At 32.7% G+C, this 23,927-nt stretch overlaps 2 protein-coding genes across 5 annotated transcripts; one reads left to right on the top strand and one right to left on the bottom strand.

Annotated features, from left to right (window-relative positions):
* Nucleotides 1-7,862: 7,862 nt before the first annotated feature.
* On the top strand, nucleotides 7,863-20,662 carry LOC109801885 (histone-lysine N-methyltransferase ATX2). Of its 4 annotated transcripts, XM_029272242.2 has the most exons (26): nucleotides 7,866-8,693; nucleotides 9,136-9,187; nucleotides 9,273-9,347; nucleotides 9,429-9,651; nucleotides 10,400-10,523; nucleotides 10,656-10,760; nucleotides 11,325-11,530; nucleotides 12,532-12,621; nucleotides 12,810-12,907; nucleotides 13,310-13,480; nucleotides 13,930-14,073; nucleotides 14,287-14,334; nucleotides 14,459-14,570; nucleotides 14,652-14,717; nucleotides 14,798-14,859; nucleotides 15,052-15,108; nucleotides 15,575-15,643; nucleotides 15,794-15,989; nucleotides 17,062-17,346; nucleotides 17,503-17,564; nucleotides 17,648-17,725; nucleotides 18,146-18,241; nucleotides 18,885-18,988; nucleotides 19,150-19,292; nucleotides 20,125-20,170; nucleotides 20,280-20,662. In XM_029272242.2, the coding sequence occupies exons 1-24, from the start codon at nucleotides 8,155-8,157 to the stop codon at nucleotides 19,289-19,291; spliced, it is 3,204 nt and encodes a 1,067-aa protein (XP_029128075.2). In that variant the 5' UTR covers nucleotides 7,866-8,154; the 3' UTR covers nucleotide 19,292; nucleotides 20,125-20,170; nucleotides 20,280-20,662. The 4 variants fall into 4 exon arrangements, 2 of the variants coding, with proteins under 2 accessions (XP_029128075.2, XP_020218632.2); XR_014433423.1 differs by lacking the exon at nucleotides 18,885-18,988 and having other exon boundaries at nucleotides 7,863-8,693; XM_020363043.2 differs by lacking the exon at nucleotides 20,125-20,170 and having other exon boundaries at nucleotides 7,867-8,693.
* A 624-nt stretch (nucleotides 20,663-21,286) lies between these two features.
* Nucleotides 21,287-23,324, bottom strand: LOC109803082 (dirigent protein 24). The gene is made up of 2 exons (XM_020364549.3): nucleotides 22,970-23,324; nucleotides 21,287-22,374 (listed from the first exon to the last, which is right to left on the bottom strand). The coding sequence occupies exons 1-2, from the start codon at nucleotides 23,216-23,218 to the stop codon at nucleotides 21,427-21,429; spliced, it is 1,197 nt and encodes a 398-aa protein (XP_020220138.1). The 5' UTR covers nucleotides 23,219-23,324; the 3' UTR covers nucleotides 21,287-21,426.
* Nucleotides 23,325-23,927: the final 603 nt, after the last annotated feature.

Here is a 23,927-nt window from a genome sequence, read left to right as displayed (position 1 = left end):
TTTCTAAGTTATAAATTACTTTGATTAACTTATGGAAATAAATTACAAGCTAATAAATAAGCTATTTTATCAAATTAACTTATTTTGATAAAAACAACTTATAAACTCAACAAATAAATCTATATGCTCTTCAAATGTCCTATGAATATATTTTAAGGCTCAAATTCAAGTTAAATTTTAGTTTTTATAAGACTAGTATTTCACAAAATTAAATTTTTAAAAAATAATAAATCAAATATTAAAGTAATTAATATTTTACAATCTTATTGTATGAGTTAGTTTAAAATTAAATATTGTACATGTGTGAGATCAACTGAATGAAATACAATATCTATATGTACAATATCTAGTATCTAATATTAAATTATAAGTGTTAGTTAAGTCACGCTGATACACCAATTATATTAAAGTGGTTCAAAAGATCTCAACTCCATCATCAACCAATATGGCCTCAAAAGTTAACATCAAACCTCTAGCCTAACCATGTTTTGTTCTTGTGTGAACATTATATTTATATATGTAATATTAATTATAGTTATTAAGTCAATAAAGAGTGATAATTGACCCAATCAAACCTATATTATACTATTTTTTTAAAAATAAAATAAAATAAAATTTTGATACAAAAGATAAATGGTTAACTACTTGTTTTATTATTTACATAAATATTTTTAAATATTTGAAAATAAAAAATCATTTAATGTTTTAAAAATATATGAGACTTCTTAGAGAGTAATTATAATGTATATTTATATTTTAAAAAAAATCAATAAAATGTTAAGTTATGTATTTGATATTACAAGTCGATATTTAAGTATTGTCTCCACTACTTAAAATTTATGAATCCGTCAATATTTTGATTCCTTTATTTTTTTATCTCTCTATAATCTAAAATCACCAAGTTTTCTTTAATGGTGTTTTGAAGGTATATAAGTAACATTTATTTTATAAACTTATAAAACTCTTTAGAATTGTTGCACATTAATATGCTATCACTAGTATTTCTAATATTTTGTATGTAACACTTGAGATTGTTACTTGACCTTTTAATAAACAAAAAAGTATTTAAAATTGATTACATGGTAAATGAGACTAAAACATTTATAAATTGTAGAGGGATAAAAAATAAAGAAAAAATTTATAGGAACCAAAATCAAAATTATTTCATATTGCAAGAATTAAAAACATATTTAAGTCGATAAAAATATTGAAATCATTTAAGTACAACCTTTTTTTATAAATCATTTTAGTTTTATAATTTATAAACTCGTGACTTTTTTTTCTCTTTTCCATTTTTATCCTTATTAATTTACTTAAAATATTTCTTTACTTTTTTTAGATAAATTATTTTGTCTATACTTTATTCTCTCACTCTTTATCAAATAAATAAGTATATCATTTTACATTAATCAATTAATCTTACAAAATATTTTCAATTCAATTAGGTAACTTTTATCTATCCCTTCCCCTCCTAGATTTCCCACCCAATAAATATCCAATAGATTTCTATAATAATTTTTATAAAATGAAATTAAAATTCTATTAATTATATATTTTTTTTGGTGAACGAATGGGGCTTAGAAGCCCAAAATTAAAAACAGCAGAAGAAGTACACAGTTGAAGAATCAGCCATCAAAGGTAAAAAATCTTAGTGGGTGGATGGTCAAAAACACGAAGACCAACATCTAATTGAAATCCTAAAGTAGCCATATCAACTATTTGGTTTGCTTCACGGAGAATATCCATGCATGACAAATCCCGAGTCATATCAAGTATCAACAGCTTCTACAACCGAGTGTTTCACAACTATGGGAATGGGATACATTGCATCCAAAGTTGAGGAGAGCATATTTTGCTGAATTATAAAATTATATAATAACAGTATAAGTATAAAGTAAAAAAATTGTAATAACATCATAAAATATTAATAACATTATTTGGGAATTCAATTCAAATTTTAAAATTCAAATCTCTAAGATATTATTTAGATTTTAAAAAATATTGATTCTTTTAAGATATTGTTTAAAATTGAAATATATTGTATTTATTTTAGATATTTGTTTTTTATTTTAAGATTGTGATGTAAGTTCAATAAATAAAGATTATTGAGATAAGAAGAATCACCCGACCTATAAAGGGGGTCACCGCCTTAAATGAGAAAAAATGTTATATGAAGGAGGGTTTCCAAGTTTCGTCAGAAAACTTGTGAATGATAGTTTTCAAGTTTCGTTAGAAAACTTGTGAATAAGGAGTTTTCAAGTTTCACCCATAAAACTTGTGGGGAAGGAGTTTCCAAGTTCCACCTATAAAACTTGTGATGAAGAGGTTTCCAAGTTTCACCCATAAAACTTGTGAGGAAGAAGTTTTTAAGTTTAACCCACAAAACTTGAAAGGAGGATCTTCGAGATATATGTAACACATTTTGAAATAAATAATGAACATCCCTGTGAATGTAGGCATGAGGGGCTACGTTAAATAAATTTGTGTGATCTTGTCTTATTTCTTTTATCACGTTTTAATATTGTGCTTCTCATCACGTAAAAGAAAAAAAGTTTTTTGTTCCCAACAGTGATATCAGAGCTCATGGTTCGTAGAGCCTGGTGACCTGTCACTTAAGTATAGAAGATTGATATACAACAATTTCAATACCAAAAAAATTGAGACAAGGAAAACTTCGGCGTAAAAGTATGATTGAAGATGATTGTGAGAAGCATCCATGACAACAAGGTCAAATTTGAAAACTTTAATTGAGGGAGGAATTGTTAGAAAAACTATTCAAATTTTCAAATTCAAATCTCTAAGATATTATTTAGATTTTAAAAGATATTGATTCTTTTAGGATATTGTTTATAATTGAAATATATTGTATTTATTTTAGAAATTTGTTTCCTCTTTTAAGATTGTGGTGTAAGTTCAATAAATAGAGGTTCTTGAGATGAGAATAATCACCCAACCTATAGAGGAATCACCGCCTTAAATGAGAGAGGAAGTCATATGAAGGAGAGTTTCCAAGTTTCGCTATAAAACTTGTGAGAAAGGGGTTTTCAAGTTTAACCACAAAACTTGAAGGGATGATCTTCAAGATATATGTAACACATTTTAAAATAAATAATGAACATCCTCGTGAACGTAGACATGAGGAGCTACGTTAAATAAATTTTTGCGATTTTGTCCTATTTCTTTTATGACGTTGTTTTAATATTGTGTTTCTCGTCACGTTAAAGAAAATAAGTTTTTCTTGTTCCAAACATATTAATTATATAATTTTTTAGCAAATTATACAATTATAATTAATATTTTATTTTTAATTTTCAATTCAAATTAAAATATATACATTTTTCAAAATAAACATATTATAATTATGTTTTTTAATTATATTCATTATCAGTGAAAAGATAATTTTTTTTAGTATGTTTTATCTTTAATCTTTATTTTATTTTTATATTATAAAAGAAAGATTGTTGGTGCATTGTTTTTTTCACCTAAATTGAACTTACTTGAGGTATTTTATAACGAAAAACTTATTACATGTATTATTATTATTATTATTAACTATATTATAAAGATATATAATATACTGTATATTATTATTATTATTATTCTTATTATTATTATTATTATTCTTATTATTATTATTATTATACCATGACATCATATGTGATATCCTTATTAGTATTATATTCATTTATTATTATTATTTTATAAATAAAAAAATGTTTTTTACTTTTTGAAGAATTTGAAGTTGAGAATTTTAAGAAGTGTTTGGTACATCCAATTTTGTTTTTACCCAAAAATCATGATTTCTATGAATTATAAATCCCAGGGGTCATGATTCCTAAAAATATTTAAAATTTGTTTAGTTAGTCATAATAATTTTTAAAAATATTTATAAATGTTACTTGAGAATTAAAAAATGTTACTAACTCAGGAATGTAAGATTTCCACAACGTAAGTAAAAAAATTATGAGAAAATGATGTTTTCTATGAATGTTATTTTTTAATTGGTAAACCAAACTTGGAAAATTAACCTTCCCAACCTCAAATTTCCACAAAAGAAAAAAACCTATGAACCAAATATATGTTCAGTTTCTCATGTTTGGTTTATCATCTAAAAAATAGTATTTATAGGAAACATAGTTTTTCGATTACTTTTTTATACAAATTTTTCACCAAATTGTTCGTATAGAATCTAACATTCATGAATTAAAAATAATATTTTTCTATGATAAAAAATATTATGTTACCTTAATTTTGTGTAGTTAATATAGTAAAAAACTTTGATTTTTAAGTAACATTTATATACATTCCCAAAAACACTTATGACCAACTAAACATATTTAGAATTTTTTTAGATACACATTAAAAATGATTTTAAGAGCTTCTTTCTTAAAAATAAAGAGTATTTTTCAATAGGAGTCTATTTGTTTAGTTTTTTTTCCTCTAAAAGCATTTTAAAAAAATAAAATAAACATTTTTTTATGTATTTGTCTAGACTTGTTTTTTTAAAATAAACAATTTTTAGTTTTTTTCAAGAAACAACTCTTATTTGTTTCTTAAATAAATATTTTTATTAAAAATACTTACTTTTAAGTTTAAATGGACATATCTTAGATAAGTTATCGAAAACACTTGTAAACTTATATCTAAACAAGTTGTTAAGGAACCATGATTCCTTGTCTTGAAAATTTTCTTTTACTAAACACCCCCTTAGTGAATGTGATTCTTAATCATCTTTTGTCAATTGAGATTACATGGATGACATAGAAAATAGTGGAAGATAGACATTTTGTATCTTTATGTATTTTATTTAAATAAGGAAATGAGAACTAAAAGGGAGGTTAAGATAAATTAGGTGGCCTATTAAGAAAGTGGGGTAAGTGTAATTCAACCTTAAAATAAAATGACTTATAAGGTAATGATTGTTCATAACTTATATACATCATTTTGACTTTATCTCTAATTGATGTGAGATTTACATGACAATCCTCCTACTTAACACTAAACATTTTGAGTGTAAAGTTTAAAGATTGAACATTTGTAAGTAGTTTGATAATTAGTGATGAATATTGACTTTAAGTGAACAGAAACAATTTATCGAGACATACATATTACACGAGAAAAGAGAAAACACTTGTTAAAAAATAAAAAGTGTTTAACTACATAATACGGTTGATAAGAAGATAATTATCTTTATTAATACGGTTGATAAATTACATAATTATTTATAATTTAACCACGTTATTCAATATATGAAAATACATTAGTTTTTAAATAGTTTATATAACAAAAATATGAATTTTTTAATTTTAATATTTATATTTTAAATATAATTTATCTTTCAAAATAATAAAAATATATCTCACTTACATAATTTATCCATGCATTACAGTAAATCAATTTTAACATAAATGAATTTGCCATCAATGAATATAATCTATACTAACATCCAATCATTAAAATATGTATTTTTACTTTTATATCATTTCATTCGTTCACCCACTTATTTTTTTTAATATTTTATAAAATGATAAATGATCAAATTTCATAATTTTTTTTAAATGAAATATATGAGATCTTATAGATAAAATGATTTTTATACGTTATTTTTATAATTGAATTATTTTATATAAAAAATTAACTTCAATAATGTAAACATTGTAAGTGATAGTCGGTGTATGCATATTTACACAAACAATTTTAACATTTTAAATTTAAGGAGTAAAATTCACCAAAGTTACAAATAATTCTTTTAATATTTTTTTTACCACAACTAATATTAATGAAAGTTTGGTATAAATTGCAAGAAAAAAATGAATAAATAATTAAAGAAATTGATATTGTTTTGTATCAAATGTGGGCCTATTATCATGGCACGAAATCTTCTCATAAGTTGGTCCACAACATAGACGTAGTAGCTGTGCATGATGTATTATTCTATAAACAATTTGACCATCACACACCAATCCTGTTGACGTTTAGACTCTTACAAGGATGTCATTTTTGACATGGACAATCTCACTTGTTGACGATTGCATAAAACTAGTAGGTGCATCAATTATACTAGATAAACACTTGCCTATAAATATCAATAATCCCTATTTTTTTTAGGTATATTATTTTAAAGAATGATCATTGTTACTTTATTAAAAATTCACCCGATTTCATGGTTTTTACATGTGGTCATCATTGTTCTTTGTTCGATGAATCCCAACACTATATATACAGCTTATGACACGATAAATCTACTTTTTTCTTCCAATAACATTAAATTTAACCAAAATAATAAAGAAAGTTATAATATATAATACAAAATTTATAGTTCCTAACGATAAATTAAAAAATCAGTGTTAGAAGTAAAATATTATTCTTGGTGTTTTTTATGCACATAAATGTTGAGTTTGAATGTAAAAGATTATACTAAAAGATTCTAATTCATTTCACCTATTGTTATGCTAACAATTCAACATTTTGATGCAAGGCTGATTTAAATAATGAAAAATGGAAAAAGATAACGAAATGGTAAGCAAAATAAAATAAAATAAATGACACCAAAATTTCTCCTACCTCTATACCAAGTCACTTTTATTCTCAAGACACATATTATTGCATGGAGAAACATAAACTGGCTAATTGAATTTTACATATAAAAGTGAGGCCGTATATGTTATGAACTTTGAGGTAGAAAGTACAATTGATTACAAATTGACCATACTATTTACACGAAGAAAACAAATAGCTAGTTTAGGATCCCTAGTAATTCTATATCAACAAATCCTATTAAACTACTACTTTCAACCTTAGATAATGTATGAGACCAACTAATTTAGTTCCTTCAAGTATTAAAAAAACCATTTCGCTGATGTTGTTTCCCTAGATTTTCCCATGAACCCGCTGACCATGTTAGCAGCATATGTTAGGTCTGAACTTATAAAAACCATAATATGTGTTAGGCTTTTTATAGCATTTGAGTAGGGTATGCAACTCAAATGATTATGATCTTCATTAGCCCTAAAAGTCTGGTTAACAAATAATTTGAAATGTCCATCCCCAAGTCTTTATTTTCAAATTATGAGCTCGGTAATTTCTTTAATTTGCATCAATATCAACACTTGCAATAAACATATCTACATAATAAGATGAAATAACCATATTTTTCCTTACTGCCAAATGAACTTTTTGTTGTAGACATTTTAGATCACGAGGGAATCACATCTGTTATACCATTGCATTGGTGAGTATTTAAGTCCATACAATTTTTTTTTTCAATATTTGATCATGAGATGTGAAATTTGCCTTTTCGAATTCCTTGATTGTTGTGACTGCATTGGTTTTTCTTCCATTTTCCATTGTTGAAGCTTTTTTCTTCGAATGCAATTTACCACAATAAAGGACAGAAGAAAAAAGAGAGAATAGATAAATAAATGACACAAGGTAGCAAATTTCTCTCAAGTGTACACCAAGTCACTTTTATTCTAAAAAACAATATAAAACTTTTTAAAGTACTTGCAAAAAACTGATAATCACAGTGAGCAAAAAATGCATGAAGCAATCACTTATATATCACAAAAATAGTCATGACATAACATAAGAAACAAACTATCACATTGCTTCAAACAAACATGATCTACAGTTGAACCAACAAATAGTATGATATAGATAAAAAATCCACAGATGGCAAACCGGAAAGGTTGTTGTAGCAACGGATGTGAACACAATGGCACACATTCGTAAATTAAGTGGATAATCTACATTTGAAGACATTTATTGAATAGGTAAGTAAAATTTATGTAAAAAAAAAGTGTCCTCGTGGTAGGAAGAATTTAGATAAAAAGTGAATGGTAATTGGAATTGGATGGGATGGGACAGTAGATGAAAATCGATTACATAGGTTATGTTATTCTCTTCTCTTCTCCTACTTTAGAAGGAGGCGAGAGAGTGAGGAGAGTGTGTTGTGTGTTGCGTGGGTCTCTCTCTCCACACGGCGGGAAACAGAATTATTTGGCGAATAACCCTCTCCCTCCAAACCAAACCAAACCAAACCAAACCAAACCAAATCACACCACACCACACCACACCGCACCACACCGCCACGCTTTCTATTCTTTTTTCTCTCTTTGCAGAGGAAAACCCTAACGGACATTTTTCGATTCCGATATGGCAGCAGCGTTCCAGGAAAACGGCGCCGCCGGGGAGGACGACGCGACTGTCGACGTGCACGCCACGCGGGGAACCCCCATCCGCTACCTCCCGCTCGACCACCTCTACTCCGCCACCTCGCCGTGCCGCGTCGCCGCCAGCGGCTCCTCCAACGTCATGTCGAAGAAGGTGAAAGCGCGCAAGCTCACGCTCGCGCATTTCGCCGATCACCACAGGAAAACGACGTCGTCGCCGCCGACGTCGTCCTCGCTCCCGCCCAAGCCCCCGCTCCTGTTCGTCTACTCGCGCCGCCGCAAGAGGCGTGCCGATAGCGACGCCGACAGGAGGCTGCTGAAGAAGAGGAAAATTGGGAGCACCGAGCTGGAGAGGCTCGGCGTGGATTTGAATGCTGCGATTGGGGACGCGGATGGGCCTCGATTGAGGGAATGCCGGAGCCAATTTGGGAATTCCGGTGCTGCTGGGAATGTTAAGTGTGGTTCCTTGGAGAATTTGCCCAAACTGTTGCCTGAATCTCGCGCTGTCAAGAAATGGGTTGGGTAATTCTCTTTCTCTTTTGCTCACTCTGTGTCTGGTGCATTGAAAAAAAAAAAAAAAGAGGTTCCTCGTGGGTCTTCTTTGGCATTTTGTGGGCTGTGAGGAAGTGTTGCTTGTTTGGACTTTGGAAACTGAAGCTCCGTGCATTTATGCTTTGCTTGAATCTTCAGCTGTGGTAGGAAGGGGTGAATTTTAGTTGTTAGATCTCACTAGCCGAAATGGAAAATTCTGACGGTCGGCTTTATTTAAGTCTTTATTGTTTCTTTTGAGATGTAGTGTTTGTTTGGACTTGAAGGAGTGAGAGCTTCGGGAGGTTGTGCTTTGGATAATATGCAGGGGGAAGGAAAATGTTTAATTCTGAGGATAGGGATGTGAGGTTTTGTTTTTGTGGGTTATGTATGGTAGGAGGACGTCTTACATGGTTGTTAATTGCACTTGCTGCAGGTTGAGTTTTGATGATGCTGATCCTGAGGCGTTTGTTGGCTTACGATGCAAGGTTATGTTTTGTAACTTTTGTGTTGTATGTTTGTTTCGCTGAATTTGTTCATGCAATTACAGTTTATCAGTGTTGTTTTCTGCAGGTTTACTGGCCCATGGATTTGAAGTCGTACACTGGCTATGTCAGAAGTTATGATAAGGAAACTAAGATACATCATGTATGGTCTTTTAATTATCTGTGTATTTGACAATGTTGGATTTGTTTGACATTTCATCCTTTCATTAATAACTATATGCAGGTCAAGTATGATGATGGTGATGAGGAAAATTTAATTCTTTCAAATGAAAATATAAGATTCCACGTTTCCCGCGATGAGATGAAACATTTAAAATTGAGTTTTGCAAAAGTTCGTGACAATAATGTCTCTGATTATGATGTTGAAGAGATGCTTGCATTGGCTGCAAGTTTGGATGATTGTCAAGACTTTGAGCCTGGGGATATCATATGGGCAAAGCTAACAGGTTTGTGCCCATTGCTCAATCTTGTTCTGTTGTTCCATTTGCAAATGGTTGTATGTGGAAAACTTTGTTTGACTTGTGTCCTATTTTTTAAAATTTTATTACAATATGTCTTTAAGTAACTTCTATTATTATTATTATTATTATTTTTTGCATTGATATCAGATGTATATTTTTTAAAACTAAGGGCGGCCCAGTGCACGAGGCTCCCACCTAGTGGGGTCTGGGGAGGGTAGATGTACGCAGCCTTACCCCCGCAAGCGGAGAGGCTGTTTCCAGGACTTGAACCCGTGACCTCTTGGTCACTAAGCAGCAACCTTACCGTTGCGCCAAGGCTCACCCTCATATTTTTTAAAACTAAAATGGTAAATTAGTAACTTATATCTGGTGTCATACTGAAGTAGACTGGTATGTAGTCTATCCAATGGTTATCGAGTTCAAGCATTAAAGTTGAACTTAATATGGTAAATTATTTACTTATATCTACTGGTTTGCAGTTTATCCTCCTTAACATCAAAAACAAAACTCACAACATAGAGCAAAGCAGAATATGAGAAATTTCAATTGTATCATTATTTTATACTTCTCTATATTCACATCCTTCCTTTAAACTCTATTTTTGAGAGATCACACTATATCTACTTCAACTTACCTTATTTTATTATTACTTGCATTTTCCGTTACTACTAGATCTTGTTAATTTTGTAACATCTATAACATGTGTCTTTTCATTGCTTTGCTTATTTTGCAGGCCATGCAATGTGGCCAGCTGTTGTTCTGGATGAATCACTTGCTAGCAACTGTAAGGGTTTGAAGATGTTTTTGGGAGGAAGATCAGTTCCTGTCCAATTTTTTGGCACCCATGACTTTGCAAGGTTTGATATTATGTGAAAATTAAGAAAAATATACTTTTCACGGTTTAGTGGGAGACTATTGTCTTTATACTGTAAGATTCTTTCCTCCTTTTATTATGTTCCTCTCTGTTGTATCTTCTTCCTGTTTTCCAGGGTTAGACTGCAACAGGTGAAATCATTTCTAAGTGGACTTCTTACTGAACTACACTCAAAATGCAAGAAACATAGTTTTATTGAAGGTTTAGAAGAGGCAAAAAGGTAATGTTAATCGTGCCTTTTCTTTCCTCTTCACCTGTTATCATATTTATTAAATAGAACGCCAAAAGTTGTGAACCTTAAATGTTGCTATTGCAATTTTACTGGACAAAATAGTGCTTATTTGCATGTTTTAGGTTCTTGTAGTTTATATTGGGTCCTTAATGTGCTAGAGTGATTACTATAAAAAATTGCATTGAGGAATATGAATAAAGTACATTAAACTGAGGAAGCAAGTTTGATAAACTTCTATTCCTATCTAATCACCTTACGATGGCTTTATATTTTAACGTTAAATAGTTTGGTTGATGACTTAATATGTTTATTGTTGACCTGTGATATTGGATTTATTCAAATGCACTGTAGCTTATGTGTGTGCTTTAGTTGCTGAGGGTAATTCTCAAGGCACTGTCTCATAGTTAAGTCTGCTTAATTAAATTAACTAGCTTAGCCTTCATTCTCTGCAATTTAGCATTTTAAAGCTCTCCCTGCATTGATACTCCAAATCAAAGAATTTTCGAATGGTTGCTCAAATTTATTGGTTTTGTAATTATTTCACTCAAACAGATATTTAAGTGAACAGAAGCTTCCGTTGGAGATGCTAGAGTTGCAGAAAAGATGTACAGCTGATGACTGTAACAATGCAAGTGGAGAGGAGGGAGGGTGTACAGATTCAGGTGATGATTGTTTAAATGACAAGGGGACTTTGATGGCTCTGGAAAACAGTGAAACTTTTCCTTATGAAGTAGGAGACCTCCAAATTCTAAGCCTTGGTAATTTTTCTTGATTACCATTATTTTTTTGTTCCCAAGAATTTCTTCATGTTAACCTTTTTTTTACCTGATTGGATCTTTATTTTATTAATCTTGCAACATGGTTAAGTTTTCTGATTTCCGAGTCAACCATCAAAACTTAACCTTTTACTGTTTATTTGTTCCTTCAGCTTTATGTAATCTTCTTGTCATGGGATATATTGAATATTCCGAAAGGCTTCCTTGACTACAATAAATAACTTGGATAGAAAAGAATGATTATGAGGAGTTGCATTGCAACCAAACATCGGCTTTTGTCATATATATTAGAAGAGGCAAAATCTCATGGATGCAGTGATTATTGTCATATTTTGCATGTCAAAAGAACAAATTGCTTGGAACAGCCATGATCTGAAATTCTGAATGCCTAAGAAATAGTAAACAAAATCCTATATTCTTATTCCATAACATGTTTTGGGGCAAGGAAACACGCTTAGATGCAAGCATTCTACTCCAATCAGATACACTCACAAAATTTTGCACTGAACTATCAAAAACTGCCTAATAGTAGGACAAAACTTGTATTTGCAGATAACCATCTGCACTAACACAAATATTAGCATCGGGGTTCAAACAAAAGACTGGACCTTTGGAAAGCCTTTTGATACCTGGATATAATTTTGATTTATTGATATGCATTATGAGGCAATTGTAATCTGACAATCAACCTTGTGATGCCATGTATACTGTTAATTTGTTTGATAGTGAAATGTTTTAGCAATTCCCCTGGTGTGGCGCACTACATTTTCAAACAAAATTGACCTTGTTTTCTAATAAATGCAATGCTGAAAGTGTCTCTGGATATACTGCATGCATATTTTTTAATTATATATTGGCAAAGAGGGTAACTTCTCTCTCACTCTCTCTCCCCTTTTTGGTGTTACTTATAGTTTATTGGCATTTTGGCTGTTGCAAAATGGCCTATGTAATCACAGTAGTGTTAAACTTCCTTTTTCTTCCAGGAAAAATAGTTGAAGATTCTGCATTCGGGGATGGAAGATTAATCTGGCCCGAAGGGTACATGGCAGTGAGGAAGTTTACTTCAGTTACTGGTGAAACATTTATTATTTTTGTTGTTGTTGTTGTTGTTGTTAAGGGTGTTGACATGTCATATCCTTTTGATTGATTTTTTTTAAATTTCAGCCAAACATGTCATATTCTTCATATTTTCTATCTTAGTCCTTATAGTTCTGATTTTATAGATTTTTAACCTTCTGTTTTCTGCCCTTTTGCTGTTTAGACCCTAAAGTTTCTGCTCCTTATAAGATGGAGGTGTTGAGAGATCCAGAATCCAAAGTCCGTCCTCTCTTTAGAGTAACAGTTGATGGTGGTGAGCAGGTTGGTTTTGTACCAGTAGATGTTTGTTTCCCTGATAATTTGGTATTGAATTATCTAATATTTATACTAATATATCATTTTTTTGGGGGTAAGTATCCCCTATAAATATCTTGATTTCACCTTCTCGGACACGTCAGTTCTTTTTCTTCTCTTTACTTTATAAAACTATTTTTTTTGTAATTTTCTGTTTCTGAAGACAAATATTAAGATCCAAGGTGGCTTACTGTTTGCCTCTTTAATAGCTGGATTTATACGTTTGTTTATTAAGTGTTAAAATACTTAACAAACTTCCCATACTTTTTGACTTTGGTTTCCCTTTGTCTTGCAATGGATAGTAAGATACTAGAATATAATTGTATGCCAATGACTTGTGTTAATCATGTTATTAATTTTTGGTTGCAGTTCAATGGTTATACACCATCTGCTTGCTGGGGTGAGGTATATAAAAGGATAAAGAAAATGGAAAAGGATGCTTCTGAAGGTATTGTTGCTGAAGGTGGGGTGGAAAAGGGCTACGAATCTGGGTCTGATATGTTTGGGTTCTCCAACCCTAAAGTAGTTAAACTTATACAGGTATGTTCTTAATTATAAGTTAACTCTTTGTTTTGATCTGGAACATAAAGTCAATAATTTTGAAATTAATGGAATTAACCTGAAAATGTTGTAAGTTATTCCACTGAAGACATAGTGAGCTGAAGAGTGTTTGGTTTTGATATAGCTTAATGGTGTCTATCAATTCATATTGCTGATCATATTTGATAGGATAAGGCTTGATTGTTGTTGTTGTACCAAGTGACAATTTTGCATGCATTGCCAATGAACTCACATCCTTCTGTCTACTTTTCTGTTTCTTTCTTGCCTGTTTTTGTCAGTTTATGATAATTACTTGGCTTCATCTCTCTCTCTCTCTCTCTCTCTCTCTCTCTCTCTCTCTCTCTTTCTGTATCTGTTGTTTATGCTATATTCAAGTTCTTGAGCCAACCAAGTGTTTTTGCAATGATACATGTACTTGTTATTTTCAGGGCTTGTCTAAATCCAAAATCTCTTCAAAGAACTCGAGTTACAAGCTAGGTTCCAGAGGATATAATAACTTGCCTCTTGGTTATAGACAAGTTCATATTAACTGGTTTGACCTCGATAAGTGCAATGTGTGCCACATGGATGAGGTACAAAGTTTTGTTTTCCTCTTCAATCATCTAGAGCTCCTGCTTGTTTTTCTATATACTTGCATGCTCTTTTAGTTGCAATTTGTATTTCTTATTTCTCCTTTCTCCTGTGGTTTAATTTCATTATAAGGAAATAGAAATGTTACCTTTTTTTGTTTGTTTACAATTTTACTCATTGTTTTGCTTCCTAAGTGAGAGTTATTTATGCTGTAGGAGTATGAGAACAATCTGTTTCTGCAGTGTGACAAATGCAGAATGATGGTATGGCCTCTTCAAATTTTTTTTATGCAATCGCAAACAATGTGATACCGCTTAATGAATCATTAAAGCTCTACTACTTAATCCATTTATTGATACTGAACTATGAATTGTAATGTTCACTTAGGTCCATGCCAGATGCTATGGAGAACTAGAACCTGTTAATGGAGTGCTCTGGTTATGCAACTTATGTCGTTCGGGTGCTCCTCCTCCACCTTGCTGCTTATGTCCTCTCATAGGTATGCTGAAATCTTTTAATATTTATGCTGTGTTAAAATTATAATTATATGCCTTTGGGTATTTAATGGAGTTTCTTCTAGGTGGTGCAATGAAGCCTACTACGGATGGCCGGTGGGCTCATTTGGCTTGTGCCATGTGGATACCTGGTTTGTTTGTGTATGACTTTATTTACTCTTTTTTACTCCTTAGTTTGGTTATGTTTACTTACTGTTATGTTTTTTGCCAGAAACTTGCTTAGCTGATGTAAAGAGAATGGAGCCTATTGATGGTTTGAGTAGAATCAGTAAGGTAGGCTTTGATTACTGATTATTCTTTCTATTTTCTTTTGATTTGCTTCAGTGTTTCCAATTATTTTGGCTACAAACATTTTGTTAGTTTTCTCTTTTACCAAATTGCTAGTGTCAGTGATTTTGTCATGAGTTCTAAATCAGTATGAACTGCTTCTCCATTGTCTTTCTTTTTAATTCTGTATCTGAACAGGACCGCTGGAAGTTGTTATGCAGCATATGTGGTGTATCTTATGGTGCCTGCATCCAAGTAAGTCGTTTGAGTTTTAAATTAATGAGTAGTTTAAGATGGCCTTTTCTTGGTCAATAGGCAGGTAATTCTTGACAGCTGGAGCATCAAAGCTCTGTTACCAAACCTATGCCTAAAGTTGCAATAAAACATACATGAATTTCAGTCACTTTTTGAAAAGATTTTTTGTGTATGTATACATGTTGAGCATATCAGGTGAGAGCTTGAAAGGATCTACTCTTGACCATACAAATATATCAGAATGGTCAAGATTGTACTTTTAAGTAAAACCACTCTCGATCATCAATGTCTGATTGTATGGGTCAATATTAGCTTGTCTTGCACTTGATGTACTCCATGTGTGTCTGTGTTTATGCATGTTTATATGTATGTATAACACAATTCATGGGGCTTAGCTAGTATTTATTATATTGATTATTATTTTTTTAATTTCAATTGCATTTTTCCCCAAATGTCAATTCTGCAGTGTTCAAACAGTTCTTGTCGAGTAGCTTATCATCCACTCTGTGCACGCGCCGCTGGTCTCTGTGTTGAGGTATTTCTCTCTTTTTTCTCCCTTTTCCAGTATGTTTTTTATGTTATGTTGTTTTAACCTCAAGAGTGTGTTGGTTTGATATAAGTATTTCTATCAGGCAGAAAATATTCAAGTTTCCATTTATTTATTTTGTAATTTTATCATCTATAGCTTGAGAATGAGGACAGGCTCTATCTACTTTCTGTTGATGATGATGAAGATCAGTGCATACGCTTACTTTCTTTCTGCAAGAAACATAGGCAGCCATCTAATGAACATTCTGTTGCCGATGAACGTATTGTTCGAGTTGCTGGTCAATGTTCAGACTATGAGCCACCACCTAATCCGTCTGGTTGTGCTCGAAGTGGTATGATATTTGGCACTTGTTTTACTAAAACAAATTGACAATTTCATATTGTTTGCTTGCTTAACCTCCAGCAACCAAGAAAAAAGATGGAAATTATGTTTGGTGACCTTTAATTAAATTGCTGTTGCTCTGTCTCTCACTTTATTCACTTGTTACTTTGCTATTTTATATAAATTCCTGTTCATGTTCAACATTTTGGAGCATAAAATCTTTGGCTCAGTTCCAGTTATTCCCTATTTAGCATAAAGCAAATTGATTTGCAAATTACATCATGCTTTGTTTCATACCAGACTAATGACAAGGATATTAAAATCACATTGCTTGAAGTTGGTTTTCTTTTGTTTTGATTCGATCTGCAATTGACTGTTTATTAAACAGTGTTAGTACCATCTGGAAAGGGAAATAGTAGTGTGCTAGGAGCTGGGAGGCAGAGTAGCTGAGCTGATGTAAAAATGTCCTATGAATTTTTTTTTTAAGATCAATGCCAAGCCACCCATTTATTGTATCTGTCCATGTCTGCCAAAGAATATGGGCAACCTCAAAATCAATCATTTCCCAGTTCATAGAATGGGTTATTTTGCTCTGGTACAAATAATGCTCTTGCATCTCTTGCTGAAGTTCTTAGTTTCCCAGCTTGTTATGTTGTGTTTTGGACTTTTGGGTTAATTTAGGAGTATATATCATTTGGTAAAGGAAGCTTTTTGCATTAATACTTCTAAGGTTCAAATAGAGGTCCTTGAAGATACATATATAAGATTAAAGGATGTGTATGATGCATGTTGATAGAGAAGTTGAAGCTTGGTGGAAAGGGTGTGGACGACTACCTTTTATATATTGCTTGGTTGATGGGTATGTAAGATGGGCCACCTTTTTCTTTTGATGAGCTTTGCACTTTATATCTTTTGTGGAGAAGGTTTTGCTGGATGTTCTCATTTCTGCATTTTAGTTCTTATTGGTCAAAGGATATGCGTGTCTTGTTCTCACTATCTGGCCCTCCCTCTTGCAGTATTTATAAATTATTCAACTTATATTTTAAAGATAAATTTATTAATTAAGGTTTTGTCTTGGGCAGAACCATATGATTACTTTGGCAGGAGAGGTCGAAAAGAACCTGAAGCACTTGCAGCTGCATCATTAAAACGTTTGTTTGTGGAGAATCAACCTTACTTAGTAGGTGGATACTGCCAGCATGGATCATTAGACAACCTAGAGTCTTGTGGCAGAGGTGTCTGCTCCAAATTCTTTTGTAGCCAACAAAGGCTGAGAACCTCTCTGATTGATGCTTCTAACAGCATACTGTCTATCTCTGAAAAATATAAGTATATGAGGGAAACTTTTCGGAAACGGCTGGCATTTGGTAAGAATACTTTTGTTTAATAGTTTTTGAAAATGGTGGGGGAGAGGGCAATTCTGTTTTTGATTTGGAAAGTTGACTATTACTGGCATTAGGATTGTAATTTGAGATTTAACTATGGAGTGATCCTATCTTACCATTAAATATATTTTTTTTAAGGGAAATCAAGGATTCATGGATTTGGCATCTTTGCAAAGCATCCATATAAAGGCGGAGACATGGTAAAGAGAATATTTTCCATTTGAATGAGCCTCCTTTGTTTGAGCATTTCAACTTTTAAGGATGGACATATTTATTTATTCAGGTGATTGAATACACTGGCGAACTTGTTAGACCACCTATAGCTGATAGGAGAGAGCACTTCATATATAATTCATTGGTGGTAAGTGTTTTTAAATTATCAAATGTGCTTGTATAGATGTCTGACAGCTAATGTATTTGAAAATGATACGTAATTAAATCAGCTAGTAAAGTTCATTGGTATTCTTAGATTCTTTAATACTGGACTTTTTTTATTGCTTTTTTCTCATGCCTAAGTGGTGTTTGTGTTTCCAGTATTAGCTTATAATAATTTCAAGATAATAAATCCTTGTGATGGAAGGGACATGATTTTGATAGCTATAAAATATTGAACTAAAAGAGACAACATATTTTGGAACCTTTGATTGCCAACATTAACAAGTATGTTTACAACTATTGCACCTTCTGTTATGAACTAGATAGTATTAGTACCACACCTTCTGGAATGTCAAGTAGGTGCTTATGAAGGATCTAACAACTTGTGTCTCTTTCCCTTATGCAGGGTGCTGGAACATATATGTTTCGGATTGATGATGAACGGGTCATTGATGCTACTAGAGCTGGAAGCATTGCTCATTTAATTAATCATTCTTGTGCAGTACGTTCTTTAAAACTTAATTTTACATTTACCATTAATCCTTTTATTACATGTTAAACATTGCCATTTCAATTAGCCTTCTAAATTTGATTTATGAGATTCACTTGGTACTGTTTTAAATTTAATGTAGAGTTTTTAGCTTATTATTTAAAGACTGGAGACTGGGGGATTTCTAATTTTTAATATTGGTGATTGTATGCTTGAGAATACATAAGCCCTGTCATAGCGTATTGGCAAATTTGTAGCATTGTTAAATGGCTTTTGATAAGATGAATTGCATTGATTTCAGAATAGTTTGATAAGACCTGTAACACCTTATCTATACATAGGTGCCTATTTCACATGAAAGAATATTATTGCTTTGGATATATGTAATCCTGTAAGTCCTTAACATATATATGTGTGGCATAATTGTAATGGGTGCCTCGGCTTCAAAATACCAGTCATCTTGCTACCTGCCATAGTATTTTTGGGATGGGTTGCCCTGCACCACTATATTGGAATTGACTAGTGACTACTATGCTATTGACATTAGTTTGGAAATACTGCAATTTGACTTGTTTATTTACTGATGAACCCATATATTTTGTTTTCTGGAGAAGAAAATAACTGCTTACCTATATAATTTTTTGTTTGTATGCAGCCAAATTGCTATTCAAGAGTTATAAGTGTTAATGGCGATGAGCATATTATAATATTTGCAAAGAGGGACATTAAACAATGGGAAGAGCTTACATATGATTATAGGTTTCCCTCTTATCCAAAGGAGTACTAATACATACACAAAAAAATATAGAACTCACTTTTGTATTCGTTTTAGTTGTGTAGTATTACACTTTCCAAATAAATTGTAATTTTTTTTTTGTTAATATTGTGCTGACTTTCTAAATTTAATATTCACGTGACAGATTTTTCTCAATTGATGAACGGCTTGCTTGTTACTGTGGTTTCCCAAAATGCCGAGGTGTAGTAAATGATACTGAGGCAGAAGAACGAGCTGCTACCCTATATGCACCACGAAGTGAACTAATAGATTGGAGAGGAGAGTGAGGTAAGTGACTGTGATCTTTCCTGTTTGACATCTTTGGTCATTATGAACTTTTCAATCATCACTTCTATAAGTCTATTGACGTGGATTATTAGGGTGTGGCTGCACATGTTTGCTTCACCCTTTGGGGATTTTTTTTGGTCAAAAGCTATCTTGGCAGTTTGCAATTTAAGCAATCTAGGATAATGCATGATTCACCTTTTATTCATAGTCAAACTTTGAGGAAGCTTGCTAAATCTAGTTTTGGGGAAGTTTTTAGTTATTTAGTGTGGCTTGTTTTTGGTGTTGTTACTCTACGGAGTCTACACAACCTTTTTTCGTCACCTATTTGGTATTGCCTTTTGGTAATGGTTTCTTGTGAGGTTTTCCTTTTCCTTTTGATCCTGGAGATTTTTTTTTGTTTTTTCTTATTTTTTTTTCCTTCTCTGTTTTGATGATACCTTGTCTCATTTATGTACTCCTATACTTTACTGTCAATAGTGTATCTTATTTCTAATTTAAATAATTGACCTGATTTGAACATGTTGACTCCCAAATATCCTGGTATTTAACATGGATTTGAGTCTTTGTGGACGCTTGGCAGTGGTAACAGAATTAGAATTTGCATGTCACTGATGCATAGTTGTATACTAGACTAGATACAGTTGTTCTACATGTAAACTTGTTGCACCCAGGGTTGCCAAAGTAAAATGAGGAAAGTAACTAGAAAGATTGTCAATCTATCATGGCAACGGACCCCTGGAACCTTAAGTTGTCTTCGTTTCTTTATCTCTGGTTGTATAGGTTTCTCTATTTTTTTTTAATTTTTTAATTTTATAAATATCTTATATTTCAGGTCTAACTTGTCATTTTAGAGTCATCTTCACATTTCATTGAATGTGGTGATTAAATTGGTTCTGCCTCATTTTCGAATTCTCTAGTTTGCTACTTTTACAATTCATTATTCGGCCATACTTCTCTGCTTTTTATTGGTTTTATTTTGTTTTGCAGATTTTTAACCCTAACGTTAAGCATGTAAGTTCCTCCTGAAGATGAATTGTTTGTCCAACAACTTCTGTCACGGATTCTACCATTTCCCTGAGAGTACAATGTTGTACATAGCACATCTGATTCTTCCCATTGTTTCGTCATAACCCCAACTGAGCGGTTTATGTTGGCTCAAGGCGGCTTCCATTGGTGTTCTGGTTATAATGATTGGAAAGATGTCACCAGACTTTTTACAAATGTTTCATTTGAAATTCATTGCCACAATTTAGGCCCCTGTTTAACTTCATCCAACTTGCTGAGATATTGTAACTTGTCATTGGATAGGTACAGTTGTAATTACATCAAACCTTCATAAAATTGAAAAGAAATTGAGTATTGGAATTGAAGTAATTGCCTATTGTGTCATTGCTTCCGGAGTTTAGGCATGACAAATGTACATATACAAGTAGCATGAAGAATAATTTAGCAGCAATTATAGAAGTCAATACTATGCAAACGAAAAATGTCAATACTTTTGGCTATACGGAACTCAATATACAATTGAATCCTAAAATGGGACCAAACAATACCAAACTGGCTATATATTTCATATTTATTACTATTATTATTATTACTACTACTACTATTATTACTATTATTATTATTATTGTTATTATTATTATTATTATTATTATTATTATCTGTTTTGGGATTGATGAAGCATATTCATCAATTTTTAGTCTAATGGCGTACAATAAGTAGATTGATTGTTTGTGAAAATCTTTTGGATTTGGGTTTCCTTGGTTGACATTTGGTTTTATAAAATAAGTTAAGTGAGTCGTGATGCTAACTAGTAATCAAAACATACAAAGTATACTTAAATGATGAATTAATTAAAAGTAAGATAATGATAATTCACGTATAGGTGATGGCATGGTCGATGAGATATGGAGTTATGTAGTAAAAGAGAATGTTCTCATGGTATATATGTAGTAGGAATTGAGAAAGAAAAAGAGACATTGGCTAAAAAATGACTAAAGGAAGGAGAATGAGCTTTGTTTCAAACTTAATCAAGCATTAACTGAGACATTGCCAATTTAAACAACCATACACAAACTCAAATTCAAACACCAGATAGCAAGGCCAATCATCAATCAATCACAGGTAGTCTCTACTCAGTGAGATAGACATTGAAATGTAGGATGGTGTCCACCCCATCAGTGGTGTGCTGATCCTCCTTCAGAAGTGTCTCAAGTGCAGCATATCCTCTAGCATTCTCATACTTCCCAGATCCACCAATCACAGCTATCTCAGATTCATGTGAAGCAGTCCTATGAACCCCAAAGAGGTTTATACTGTCCTCCACCCCATCATGGTGTTGTTCATGTTCTCCACCATGCATCAACACTGTGAGCACAATTGTTTGGCTTGAACCGTCCAACGAGCTCGCTAAGTAGAACCCTTGTGCCCTTCCGATAACAGCAGAATCCAGCTCGTGCCCTTCTGTTATCTGGTCATCGATCACTGTCACGGATCCAAACATGAGCTTCTGGATGGTGAAGCCTGCAGGGAGGTTGCCTGCTGAAACAAAAGGCTGGTTGTTGCTGCCTGTGACAGTGTTGCTGGTGCCACTGTTCTTGAACACAGTGGAGGATTGTGCACCACTGAGGCCTACTAGGTTTGGGAGGTTGTTGTTGGTAATGATGCCATTGAGCTTGGGGTTAACAAGAGGGATTCCTCCAGTGATGGGGAAGAGGTTGTTATTGAGCTTGGAGAATGGTAGGCCTGTAACATCAGTGTTGGCTACTATTCCTGCCACCACTCTTGCTGAGGGGTGTGACCCTCCAAGGATGTCATGCATGAAGAAAGCGAATGATGGCTCTTTTGCCACTGCACTTGGTGTTACTGGTGTTACATCAGGGATGGGTGAGACTTCTGGAGTTTCCCCTGGGGTTGGAGTTGCCACTGGGGTGATGTTAGTGTCCTCAGCTGGGGCTTCTGTTTCTGGAACTGGTGGGTCTGCATTATCATCTTCATCTCCTGAGTCTTCTGATGCAGAAGGGGTGATGGTGGTGTCTGCAGGTGTTTGTCCACTTGGTAAAGTGGTGGCAGGAACTGCCTGTTATGATGCACATATCCATATATATCATATCTTTAAATGGATATAAATTTATAAAACAGTAAATATATAATTGCAATTATTCAAATCCAAATTAAGAATATACTTTTTGGTCATTAGTAAAAATAAAATTATAAATCATTGATCATCATAAACCACTTCCTATAAGAATAGTATCAGTGCGTGTTTACTACCTCGTGAAGGATCCATGTTAACAGCAAAATCACGTAAAAAAACAATACAAAAGCAACTATTAGTTGCTTCTTGGATCCATGTTCATTGATGTTTGACGCGTTTCCAAACATATTGTCAATCTTATTCCTTTCTTGAAATCGTCTATAAATAGGACAATGTCTACTTTTTCGTCACTAAGGGATAATACCTCTGTTTTTATATTACACGTACTTCTATGTCGCATTGTTAGCTATATTAGATTTTCATAACATTTTTCAAAAGTATGGATACTTAACATGTAAGTATGGATGATGTATCTAAGATTATCGATATAAGATGGGAATAAATGAAGTATCCAATGATACCAGTATCAGATATTGATACGTGAAACAAATTTAAATATCGGTGCTTCGTAGCCTACCTGCGATGTGGTGGTGGCTGTAGGTGTTTGGCCGCTTGGCAAAGTGGTGGCAGGACCTATCTGTGGTGTAGTGGTAACTGGACCTGTTGTGAGTGAAGGATTGGCAACTCCAGGTGCTGGTAGATTGCCAATGGCTTGGGGTTGGGATTCCACTTCATCTAGGATCCTTGCTGAGTTGGCAATGAATAATGTCGTGGTTAGGAATAAGAGGCAGAGGGTGCTACCATTGTGTAGGAAAACGCTGGCCATTTTAGACACAAGAACTTGTACTTCACTGGGGGATTATGAGTTTTACTAGGATTTGAGAGGACGATTTTGTTGTTGATGAAGCTGATTTCGGGTTGTGTTATATACACACACACACACTCATAACTAGAGGGTATGCATTTAATCTTCATGTGGAGCTGATAGAATATTTGGTCAACGAAAATGAGGAAAGAAAACTACAATATGGAGTGGTTGGATGTTGATCTGTTATATGGGGTGTTTTGGTTAAAACAACTCCTCTTCAATTAGTAGTATTGGCATTTGTTGCTAACACAACTACATGATTAAAATCGCATTGCTTAATGAAGTGATAAATAATTGGATGATCATGTAAAGTTACTTATACATAGCCTAATGTCTACTTTAGTATGAACAAGATTCATGTAAACATCATTGGCAGGGGATATCATTAGATTGTAATTTCCCAGAGAAATGAAGTTAGCAAAAGTTAGATGGGTTTTAATTTACGACGCTCACTAACAAAAGATTTGGTTTTCAGTAAAATTATTAAACGCAAGGTATCCAAACATAGCATAAATGATTTTTCATGTGCAATTGTTATTCCTTAAAGCGATGGGAGTCAGAGTCAATTTTTCTCAGGGACTATAGTTTTAAATCGGACAAAGAGGTTGAAGAACACATTAAAATTTTGTTCTTACATTTAACTTATTTTTCGATTTAATTTTTCATA

Source organism: Cajanus cajan, chromosome 4 (assembly GCF_000230855.2).
Source record: "Cajanus cajan strain Asha chromosome 4, NIPB_CcT2T_4, whole genome shotgun sequence".
Lineage (NCBI taxonomy): Eukaryota > Viridiplantae > Streptophyta > Magnoliopsida > Fabales > Fabaceae > Cajanus > Cajanus cajan.
This window is presented reverse-complemented; position numbering and strand designations above follow the sequence as displayed.

What these genes read in the sequence shown, in the direction of transcription:
- LOC109801885 (XM_029272242.2), top strand. Translation starts at nt 8,155, where the DNA reads ATGGCAGCAGCGTTCCAGGAAAACGGCGCCGCCGGGGAGGACGACGCG. An exon ending in TCGGAAACGGCTGGCATTTG is followed by an intron (nt 17,347 to 17,502) that starts GTAAGAATACTT and finishes ATTTTTTTTAAG; the next exon opens with GGAAATCAAGGATTCATGGA. An exon ending in TCATATATAATTCATTGGTG is followed by an intron (nt 17,726 to 18,145) that starts GTAAGTGTTTTT and finishes TCCCTTATGCAG; the next exon opens with GGTGCTGGAACATATATGTT.
- LOC109803082 (XM_020364549.3), bottom strand. Translation starts at nt 23,218, where the DNA reads ATGGCCAGCGTTTTCCTACACAATGGTAGCACCCTCTGCCTCTTATTC. An exon ending in CAGCCACCACCACATCGCAG is followed by an intron (nt 22,375 to 22,969) that starts GTAGGCTACGAA and finishes GCATCATAACAG; the next exon opens with GCAGTTCCTGCCACCACTTT.